General features: G+C 49.3%; 1 protein-coding gene across 2 annotated transcripts in view; it reads right to left on the bottom strand.

The window, feature by feature from the left end:
• Positions 1-12,036, bottom strand: part of FBXO38 (F-box protein 38) — a 122,962-nt gene that overhangs the window by 28,352 nt on the left and 82,574 nt on the right. For both annotated transcript variants that reach the window (XM_073575178.1, XM_073575179.1), the window contains exon 17: positions 6,503-6,605. In XM_073575178.1, coding sequence (XP_073431279.1) covers positions 6,503-6,605 — 103 coding nt within the window. The remainder of the gene's footprint in view (positions 1-6,502; positions 6,606-12,036) is intronic.

The following is a 12,036-nucleotide window of genomic DNA, read 5'->3' as shown; positions in this document are numbered from 1 at the left end:
AATTGCTGGGTGGTCATGTGTGCCCGCTACTTAAGAGAAATGAATATTCACTTCTCTTTAGCACCATGCACAGGTGTCAGCCACAGCAGCTGGCTCCTGCCTCCTGTGACCTGCTTCTCCGCCGCACAAAAAACCACCATGGTTACTTACCGGTAGCCGGTTTTTCCGGAACCCATGACAGCACCACATGAGAGAGGGATCCGCCCCGCCAGGACAGGAACCTACTGAAACATAAGGGGCGGCACCTCTCCCCCGCTTCAGTTGGATTACAGAGCATTTGAGAGGACTTCCCGGTTAGTTACATATTTATCCAACACCACATCACACAAATACACCCGACTATTGTGCACACCCAAACGGTGAAAAAGGGGGGGAAATATACGGGTGCTGTCATGGGTTCCGGAAAAACCGGCTACCGGTAAGTAACCATGGTGGTTTTCCCTTCACCCATGACAGCACCACATGAGAGATTCTGGAGACTTCGAACACCTTAGGGAGGGACCACCGCTTGCAGCACCCTTCTACCAAAGGTCAAGTCAGCAGAGGAGGATAGATTTAGTCTATAGTGTCTAAAGAAAGTTGAGGGTGAGGCCCAAGTAGCGGCCTTACAAATTTGCTCTATTGATACCTCTGCTTTCTCAGCCCAGGAGGTCGCCACGGCTCTGGTGGAATGAGCCTTGATGCCGTCAGGAACCGGGACGCCACTAGCTGAATAGGCTACACTAATGGCCTCCCTAATCCATCGGGCAATAGTCCCCTTTGACACTCCATAACCTTTCCTAGCACCCTGGAAGGCTACAAATAGGGACTGGGACCTCCTCCACTGGCTGGTTATAGACATATACTCTACTAGGGTTCTTTTAACATCTAGGCTATGAAACTTCTCCTCCCCTGGGTTTTTCGGATTCTCGCAAAAGGAAGGGAGGACAATCTCTTGGTTTCGGTGAAAGTTAGTCACTACTTTCGGCAAGTAAGCCGGGTCTGTTCTCATAACCACCCTATCCTGGTATATCTGGGTATATGGTGGGTTGACTGAAAGGGCCTGTAAGTCACTAACTCTACGTGCCGACGTTAGAGCTACCAAAATGATGGTTTTTAGAGTGAGATTTTTAGTTGAAATCTGCTTTATGGGTTCAAACGGCTCTTTCGTGAGGGCTTCCAGCACCAGATTTAGATCCCATGGAGCTATTTTCGGTAAGGAAACTGGCCTAGATCTGTGGCAAGATTTTATAAACCTGGCTACCCATCTGTTTGCCGCTATATTGCAATTGTATAATGCACCCAGCGCTGAAACCTGTACTTTGAGGGTATTAACCGCCAGGCCTAGCTGTAGGCCTGCCTGCAAGAACTCCAAGATGGACTCGATTGGGGGTTCTTGACCTAACGGTTTTCCCAGGAATTGTAGGAATTTTTTCCACGTTCTGCCATATATGTTGGTTGTTATTGGTTTTCTACTTTTCATTAGAGTAGTCACCAACCCCGGGGAAAACCCTTTATCTCTCAAAAGTGACCTCTCAAATTCCACGCCGTCAGATGGAGCCCCTTGACTTGTTTGTGGAATATCGGCCCCTGAGCTAACAAATCTGGAATCTCTGGTAGTACCCACGGGTCCGAGAGAGACATCATTTGTAGTAGAGAAAACCACGGTCTTTTTGGCCAGAACGGGGCTATGAGGATTACTCTGGCTTGCTCGTCTCTTATCTTTTTTACTACTGCCGGGATTAACGCTACTGGGGGAAAGGCATAGCTCAGCTTGAACAGCCACGGGATTTGTAGAGCGTCCACTGCCCACGGGTTTTCCCCTGGGTTTAATGAGCAGAACCTTCTCACTTGTCGGTTGCTTTTGGTGGCAAAGAGGTCGATTACTGGCTGTCCCCATAACTGTACTATCTTCTGGAATATTACACGATTTAAGGCCCACTCTCCCTGTTTTAACTTGTTGCGGCTTAGAAAGTCGGCTTGAACATTTTCTGTCCCTTTGATATGCAGGGCTGTTAGGGAGGTTAGGTGTTGCTCTGCTTTGAGGAAGATTCTTTTGGCTTCGTCCATTAGGGAGTTTGACCTTGTCCCTCCCTGGTGGTTGACGTACGCCACTGCCACCCTGTTGTCTGACATAATTCGGACGTTTTGACCCCGTAACATGGGAATGAATGCCTCTAGGGCCCTGTTTATCGCTCTCAACTCTCTTAAGTTGGAGGAAGCCTTCTGCTCTATGTGAGCCCAGGACCCTTGGGCCATATGTTCTCTCAGGTGTGCCCCCCATCCCGAGGAGCTTGCGTCCGTCAATATTACATCGGACACGGGCCTGTGCCACAAAGTTCCCCGTTAAATTTGTGTCGTCTAGCCACCAAGTGAGAGAGTTTTTCCCCCCTTTCGGAAAGTTCCAGCTTCCCTTCTAAACGCCCTTTCAATTGTCTCTGGGCTGACAAGATTTCCGCCTGCAGTTGTCGGGTATGATACTGTGCCCAGTTGACCGCAGGGATACAGGCTGTTAGCGTGCACAACAGGGACATTGCCCTTCTTAGGGTCATGTGAGGATGCTGTATTGCCTGGATGTATAGGGCTACCCTCAGGTATTTTTGGTACTCTTGGTGCATCGGGATATGGTAATAGGCATCCTTCAAATCGATTACGGCCATGAAGCAGTTGTGGTGTAACAGCTTTATGGCCGAAGTCACTGATTCCATTTTGAATGTTTGGTTCTTGATCCATTGATTGAGGCGCCTGAGATTTATTATCGTTCTGAAGGAAAGGTCGGGTTTTTTTATTAGGGAGAGGGGAGAATAGAACCCCCTTCTTTCTTGATCTTTCGGGACCTCTACCAGAACTTGTTTCTCCAATAGTCCTAAGATTTCTGTTTCTATGGCTGATTGCTCTCCTGGTTCCTTCCTGACGGGGGTCACCACAAATGAAGCTCTTGGATACTGGAAGAAGGGGATTTTTAGGCCATTCTTTATAATTTCCAGGATCCAATTGTTGGCCGATATTTTCTCCCATTCTTGGGAAAAGAGCCTCAATCTTCCCCCCACAGGAGGGCTGGTGTCATTGCGGGGATTTTTTGGCGGTTGAGGTATTTCCCCCAAACATAAACCCTGGTTCTTTTTTCCTCTTGTCGTCCCACCTTTTCCGTTCTCCCGGGGGACGGCCTCGATTGAACCTTCCCCTCCGAAAGGGCGGTCTCCTTTGATCACCCATGAATCTGGGGAAGCCCTTCTTTTTATCACCGGCTTTTTCCAGGATGTCATCCAGGTCTTTTCCAAACAAGAACTGCCCATCACATGGTAACGAGCATAATTTTGCCTTAGATTGAATGTCCCCAGGGCAGCCTTTGAGCCATAACGCCCGTCTTGCGGCGTTCGACAGCCCCGCTGCTCTTGCCGTTAACCTCGAGTCGGCGGAGGTGTCTGCCAAGAAGGCGGCAGCTCCGTGTAGTAGGTACATTTCACCTAAAATTTTCTCCCTTGGTATTTTGGAGACCAATTTTTCTTCCAGTTGTTGCAACCAGACCATTAATGACCGGGCTGTGCAGGTGCCGGCTATTGCTGGTTTTAGACGGCCTGCCGCTGCCTCCCAAGTGTGCCTTAGGTATGAGTCCGCTTTTTTATCCAAGGGATCTCTCAAAACCCCTGAATCCTCCAGGGGCAGGGCCGACTTCTTGGAAGACCTAGACACTGCGGCGTCAATCTTTGGGACCTTGTCCCAGATGTCCGTGTCCTTAGCCTCAAAGGGGTATCTTCGCTTTGAAGAGGAGGGAAGGCTACCTGACTTCTCCGGTTTCTTCCACTCTCTCTCGATTAGGGCCTGAATCTTGTCATTGACCGGAAAGGTACGCTTTTTCCTTTCTTGTAGGCCGCCAAACATCACATCCTCCAGTGATCTCTCTACTTTCTCCTCCTGAAGGCCCATAGTGGACCTGATGGCTTTAAGGAGGGCGTCCGTATCTTCTACGGGAAAGCAAGGTCTGCCCCCCGTATCACTGTCTGGGGATGAAGATGACCCGTGCTCAACTTGATACTCCGAAGAGTAGGAGCCTGACGAGGAACTCGGGGAGGCTTTCCTACTCTTACTTTTCTTTTTTAATAATTTAAGTGAGCCCTGTACCTCCGACTTAATTATTGATCTGAGGTTTGTTGCCAGGCTCGGTGCCTCTTCAGCCATAGTCCGCTGGATACAGCTGACACATAAGTCCTTTTGGTAGTCTTTTGCTAAAGGGCTGTGGCATATGGCACATACTTTATTTTTCTTTTTGCATGTAGCTTTTTTGCCTCCCTAAAAAAAGAAAAGACATAGGGAGCCCTATTACACCATAGTCTACATTCACGGAGATCACTCACCACCCAGGAAAGACCGATACCGGGCTCTGGGGCTGCGAAGGAGCGTGCGTTCTACGTTCTTTTGACCTCGAGGAATCCCTCGATCGGTGACTTGGACGGCTACTGCTTTTGCCGCTCGAGCGGCTCTTGCGACCAGAAGCTTGTGATGGGGGCAGAGACAATGGGGACGGTGAGCGATCCTCCTGAGACGCCATTGTCACCCCTGCAGCCGCTTCTGCTCCTTCTTTAAAGTGAGTGCCCCTCATTACCCCTCCCCCCGCGACCGCCAGCTGCTTCTCCTGGCCGGCGTCGCGCCCGGCGCCATGATCGTCGCGTCCTGATGACGTCAGCGGTCGCGCTCCCAGAATCCTCTGCGCCGCTGACGTCGGACGCCGGTCTCCGCCCCCGGCTTCCCCTGCAAGCAGACGAAGGACGGGCGCGCGCGCAGGGGGAGGGCGGCACATGGAGGAACCTCCGAAGGGAGGACATCGGGACGTGCCCGCACGAACCCGGGGCCCGGATCAGGCAACACCCCGGGGACTGCGCTACCAGCTGCCGACGGCCGGCGTCGCAGGTAAGTCAGCCCTGCAATTTAAACGCCGGGACGGCCCTGGGTCTTTCATCCTGACAGGCGCCGCCGCTGTCAGAGGGATTCCTTTCCAGGACAGGAACCCAACTGAAGCGGGGGAGAGGTGCCGCCCCTTATGTTTCAGTAGGTTCCTGTCCTGGCGGGGCGGATCCCTCTCTCATGTGGTGCTGTCATGGGTGAAGGGAAAAAATGTACTGAGAGAATTGTCCTATACTCGAGCATAAACGGATTATATATATATATTTTAAAATGCCAATCATGACTTGTACTTCTTAACAGCTTTGTCCCTGACTTGCTTGGAGATCTCCTTGGTCTTCATGTTGCTTGGTTAGTGGTGCCTCTTGCTTAATGGTTTTGTAGTCTCTGTGGCCTTTCAGGAAAAAATGAATATATACGGACAGACCACGTCACACAGATAGCACAGGAGGGCTTCATTTCGCTAAGCATGTGACTCATGAAGGCAATTGCTTGCGCCAGTAATTTTTAGCGGCTTCATAGTAAAAGGGGTGAATACATATGCACAGGCCAATTTTATTTATTTGATCCTATACTCCTATAAATGTAATGTATGCCATGTATGCCTATAGTTTTCTCACTTCACTAACTTACAAAAATATTTAAAGGGGATCTGTCACCCCATTTTAGCCCTATCAGCTGCCGGCACCGCCATCAGGGGCTTATATACAGCATTCTGTAATGCTGTAGATAAGCCCCTGATGTAACCTGAAAGAGAAGAAAAAAAAGTGTTAGATTATACCCCGGCGTTCGGTCCTGTTCGATGGGTGTAGCCGTCCCGTCAAGCGCCTCCCATATTCACACGATGATGTCCTCCGCCTTGCTTCTCCCTCGGCTCCTGCGCACGAGTACTGTATCTGCCCTGTTGAGGGCAGAGCAGAGTACTGCAGTGCGCAGGCGCCGGACCTCTCTGACCTTTCCCGACGCCTGTGCACTGTAGTACTTTACTCTGCCCTCAATAAGGCAGAGAAAGTACGCCTGCGCAGGAGCAGAGGGAGAAGCAAGGAGGAGGACGTCATCGTATGAAGATGGGAGGCGCCGGACTGGACCGCGAGACCCACCGCACCTGCCCCCCCGGTGAGTATAATCTAACGTGTTTTTCTTATCTTTCAGGTTTCATCGGGGGCTTATCTACAGAATGCTGTAGATAAGCCACTGATGGCGGTGGCCGCAGCTTATAGCGCTAAAATGGGGTGACAGATTCCCTTTAAACGCAGATTGTAATGTAACCATATAGTTAAAAAGCCAGGGAGGGGTGCAGAGGGAGTGAATACTTTCACAAGCCACTGTAAAAGTGATCAGTTCAAGACGTCCGCAGATTTTTCCCTGCAGAACATTGAAACATAAGAGACATCTGATGTAGCGTGAAAGAGTACATGAAAATCAGGCTATAGTTAAAAAATTGTAAGTCAAAGGACAACACTAGGGCTTTTTATGTGACTTATTTTAACTGATCAACAATGAGTGCCGGCCTTTCATCTATTGATGGTGCAGAATTTTACATAATTACACTGCTTATCATGCAAAGCATGTATACTGTATATCCATACAATGAGACAACCTAACAGTAATAAGACAGACTTACCATGGATGAACATCATTTTAGGGCAATCCTTAAGGACCAAATCAGTGATGCCACAGTTAGTCAAGGTAATACCCACAAGATTTTTAGATTTAAGGTTCAAAACCTAGAAAAATCATAAACAACATATTACACCCTATGAAATCTAGTTGAGGCGAAAAGTTTGGAGACTAACACACAAACACACATTTTGGTTTTGACAAAGTTTGCTCTTCAGTGTTAGATCTTTCAGATCGAATCAGATTTTGCCGAAATACTACTATAAGCATTTCATAAGTTCTTACACTTTCATTGACAAACCAATAAATTTTATATGAAGATTCAATATTTACAGCGCTGACCCTTACTTGTCCAGACTTATGCAATTCACCTTGACTTGCTGGATATTGGATTCTGGGCCAAACCCTGACTGATGACAACCCATTCCTGTCCACTCAGTGATTTGAGTAGAATCACAATTCCTGTGTTTTTGTTTGTCCACCCGCTTCTTGACGACTGACTACAGGTTCTCATTGGAGTTAAAATCTGGGGAGTATCCGGGATCAAAATTTCAAATTTTTTTTGACCGAGCCACTTAGCTATTACTTTCGTCTGGCTAAATTGTGCTCCGTCATGGTGGAAAAAGCACTGTTCATCACCTAATTGCGCTTGAACCATTGGAAGAAATTGCTTTTAGACAATTATTAGATGATATTCTTTATTAATGGCAGTGTTCTTATGCAAAATTGTGAGTGAGCCCACTTCCTTGGATGATTAGCAACCCCACACATGAATTGTTTCAGGATTCTTTACTGTTGGCATGACACAGCTCTCATGGTAGCGCTCACATTTTCTTCTCTAGACAACCATTCTTCAAAATGTCCCAAGCAGTCTGAAGGGGGATGCAGAGAAAATTAATTTATCCAGTTCTCTGCAGTCCAATTTCACTCTACATTCTGAAAAGTTATTTTCTATGCAAAAGCCCCCTTCGTGAATTTACTTACAGTGAGGAAAATAAGTATTTGATACACTGCCAATTTTGCAAGTTTTCCCACCTACAGACAATGGAGAGGTTTGCAATTTTTATTATAGGTACACTTCAACTGTGAGAGACAGAATGTAAAAATAAAAAACAGAAAATCACACTATGAGTTTTAAATTATTAAATGGCATTTTATTGCATGAAATAAGTGCCGTGTTTTTCAGACTATAGGATGCACTGGACCATAAGACACACCTAGGTTTTAGAAAAGGAAATTAGGAAAAAAAACTGACAAAAAAATGGTCAATTCTGTACTTAATATCACCTATCCTGGTAAATATGGTTCCCTCATCCCTATCCTGATACACATGTCCCCCTCATCCTTATCCTGGCAGGAACGATCACCCTCATCCCTATCCGGGTATGCAGGGCCCCCATCTCGTTCAAGTATGCATGGCCCCATCCCTATCCTGGTATGCAGGGTCCCATCCTTAACCTGGTATACATGGCCCCATCCTTATCCTGGTATGCATGGTCCCATCCTTATCCCGACATGATTGGCCCCATCCTTATCCTAGTATGATTGGCCCCAACCTTATCCTGGTATGATTGGCCCCATCCTTATCCTAGTATGATTGGCCTCATCCTTATCCTGGTATGATTGGCCCCATCAGAAAAGATAAAAAAAACAAAAAACATTACACTTACCTTCCTCCGCTCCCTCGCAGTGCCCTCCTCCGGTGCCAGCAGCGCATGGCAGGGACTTCATGCGCTTCTCACAAGCAGAGGACAGCTGCCGGAATACTCACCGGGACTGTTCATCGCAGAGAGCGGTGAGTATTCATTCCTTTTCAGTAGCGCACAGTGTCAGCCGCCGACTTCCTGCTGCTGAAGCGGTCATGGGTGCCGATACTTAAGAGAAATGAATATTCATTTCTCTTAAGTATTGGCAAACGTGACCGCCGGCAACAGCAGGAAGCCGGCGGCTGACACTGCACGCTACTGAAGAGGAATGAGTACTCATCGCAATCTCTGATGAACACTCCCGGAGAGTATTCCGGCAGCTGCCCTTTGGCTTGCAAGCAGCACATGACTTCCCTGACACGCGCTGCTTACAAGCATTAAGCAGCTTGCTGGCACCGAAGCAGGACGTTGCGACTGCGAGGGAGCGGAGGAAGGTATGTGTAATGGTTTGTTTCTTTAATCTTTCCTGATTGGGTCATGCGTACAAGGAACGGCATGGGGCCAATCATACCAGAATAAGGATGGGACCAACTATACCAGGAACAAGATGGGGCCAAAGCGGGCACAGGAGTTAGCTGGAGCCACCGGCTCCTGCCTCTGTGACCCACTGCTCTGCCAAAACCGCTCCCCCACCTCCCCACCACAGACAGAACCGGTACATCCGGACAATAAGACGCACCTCCCATTTTCCCTGGATAATTGCATCTGTTTGAACTCGTTACCTATATAAAAGACACCTGTCCATACACTCAATCACACTCCATCCTCTCCACCACAGCCAAAGAGCTGTCTTAGCACTCCAAGGACAAAACTGAAGACCTTCACAAGACTCGGATGGGCTACAGAACAACAGGCAAGCAGCTTGGTGAGACGGCAACAACTGTTCGCACAATTATTAGAAAATGGAAGAAACACAAGATGACTGTCAATCTTCCTCGGTCTGAGGCTCCAAGCAAAATGTCGCCTCGTGGGGCAAGGATGATTCTGAGAAAAGTCAAGAATCACCCAGAACTACAGTGAGTACGGAATGTATTCAGACCCCTTTAAATTTTTCACTCTTTGTTTCATTGCAGCCATTTGGTAAATTAAAAAAAAATGGATTTTTGTGATAACTCACCGTAAAATCCTTTTCTCCGAGACGCTCATTGGAGGACACAGGTACTGTGGGTGTATGCTACTGCCACCTGGAGGCTGACACTAAGTGAAAAAAAGAGGTTAGCTCCTCCTCCGCCGTATACACCCTCGCCCGGATTGCTGGCGGAAACCAGTTTGGTGCAAAAGCAGTAGGAGACCAAACAAAAATCAGACATCAACCTTAATGCAGGTAACATGTCTATAGAAAAACCACCCTAATATCATACAAAGAGCATATTAAACAGAAGACAACTTGGCTATCAGGGTGGGTGCTGTGTCCCCCAATGAGCGTCTCAGAGAAAAGGATTTTACGGTGAGTTATCACAAAAATCCATGTTTCTCCTTTGCCTCATTGGGGGACACAGTTACTGCGGGACGTCCTAAAGCAGTCCCTGGGTGGGAAGTTGACTCACCGATCCAAGCTACATGCACCTCCTGTCTAAAGGTGCGCCACCGCTGCTTGGAGAATCCTTCTACCCAGGCTCGCATCCGCTGAAGCCCGAGTATGGATATTGTAATGTTTGGTAAATGTATGCAGGCTGGACCAGGCTGCTGCCTTGCAAACCTGTTCCGTCAAAGCCTGGTGCCGAAGCGCCCAAGAGGCACCAACTGCCCGAGTACAGTGTGCTCTGATCCCTGCTGGAACGGTCACACCTCTGATGCAGTAGGACTCCTGAATATCCAGACAAATCCATCTGGCTATGGTCGATTCTGAGGCAGCGAGTCCCTTCCTGCGACCTTCAGGGAGCACAAACAGCGCGTCTGACTGACGAAAGGGTGCCGTCCGTGACACGTATCTTCTGAGCGCTCTCACCAGGTCCAACGTATGGAGGGCCTTTTCCACACGGTGTACCGGTGCTGGCCAAAAAGAGGGCAAGACAATATCCTCATTAATGTGAAACGAGGAAACGACTTTTGGCAAAAAAGGAGGAGCTGGTCTAAGAACCACCTTGTCTTTGTGAAAGTTCAGAAAAGGGGCTCGGCAAGATAGAGCTGCCAGCTCAGAGACCCGCCTGATTGATGTTATAGCTACCAGGAACACCACCTTCCAGGAAAGGTATGACAAAGACATCCTGTAGCAGCTCAAATGGAGCTTCCTGCAGAACACTTAGGACCAGGTTAAGGTCCCAGGCGTCCATAGGCGCCTTATAGGGAGGTACCAAGTGGGAGACCCCCTGGATGAAAGTCTTTACCTGCAAGTTGGTAGCAATCCTGCCCTGAAAAAGGACGGATAAAGCCAATATCTGTCTCCTGAGAGAACTGGGGGCCAAGCCTGAGTCTAGGCCAGACTCGAGAAAAGCCAAGATGTTAGGGATGGAGAATCTCAGTGGAGAACAACCGCGGCCTCGACACCACGCAAAGAAAACCTTCCAGGTGTGGTGGTAAATTCGTGCTGAGGCAGGCTTCCGGGCACTAATCATCGTAGCAACCACTTTGCGCCCAAACCGCGCCTGTTTCAGAATGCAAGATTCAACGGCAAAGCCGTCAAACACAGGGCCCCTGAGTTCGGGTGGCAGATTGGCCCCTGAGAAAGTAGATCTGGATGCTCTGGCAGTCGCCATGGTACGTCGACGAGCAGCTGCACTAGATCTGCGTACCACGCCCGACGAGGCCAGTCTGGGGCCAGCAGAATCACTGGCACCTCTTCTGCCTCCATCTTCTTGATGACCCTCGGAAGTAGTGGCAGCGGGGGAAATAGGTATGGGAGGCGAAACTGGTTCCAAGGCAGAACCAGCGCATCCACGGCGATTGCCTGCGGGCCCCGGGACCGAGTGACAAATACAGACACCTTGGCGTTCACCCTGGAGGCCATCAGATCCACATCCGGTGTTCCCCACCGTTGGCAAATCTGCTGAAAGACCTCGGGGTGTAGTGACCATTCCCCGGACGCAAGCCCCTGCCGGCTGAGGAAGTCTGCCGCCCAGTTTTCTATACCCGGGATGTGGACCGCCGATAACATCGTGAGGTTCTTTTCGGCCCAGTGAAGCATGTGCCCTACCTCACGCATGGTTGCCCTGCTGTGAGTGCCCCCTTGGTGATTTATGTAAGCCACCGCCGTGGCGTTGCCCGACTGAATCCGGACGGGGCGGCCTGCTACAAGGTGATGAAACCGTTGCAGAGTTAGCCGTATCGCCGTATCTCCAACAAGTTGATTGGGAGACGTGCCTCCTGCGGTGACCACCGTCCCTGCGTCGTGTGGTGGCGAAAAACCGCTCCCCAACCACTGATCTGGGGAAACTGATTGACCTGAGAGGACAACCGGCATCGGTGATCTAGCGTGAACGGGTTCTTGTCCCAGGATGACAAGAGGGTGTGCTGCAGGGGCCAAAGATAGAACTGGGCGAACGGGATCGCTTCCATTGCTCCACCATTTTTCCTAGAATCCTCATGCAGAAACGGATGGTGTGAGGGACTGGTTGGCGAAGTATCCGCACTCCCTGACGGAGAGCTAGGGCCTTGTCTCGAGGGAGAATTACCAACCCTCGGAAAGTGTTGAAGCTCATCCCTAAAAAGGAAATCTGAGCTGGAATAAGGCATGACTTCTTTACGTTGACCAACCACCCTAAGCGGGAAGAGTATCTAGCGTGATGCTTACACTTTCCTCGCATGCCCGCCTTGAAGGGCCCTTGACAAAGAGGTCGTCTAAGTAGGGAAATATGACTATGCCCCGGGAGTGCAGGATGGCCATGGGGACTGC

Source organism: Dendrobates tinctorius, unplaced genomic scaffold (genome assembly GCF_039654945.1).
Source record: "Dendrobates tinctorius isolate UK_male_01 unplaced genomic scaffold, ASM3965494v1 ptg000043l, whole genome shotgun sequence".
Taxonomy (NCBI): domain Eukaryota; kingdom Metazoa; phylum Chordata; class Amphibia; order Anura; family Dendrobatidae; genus Dendrobates; species Dendrobates tinctorius.
Note: the sequence above shows the minus strand (reverse complement) of the source record. Positions and strands in the feature narration are given on the sequence as shown.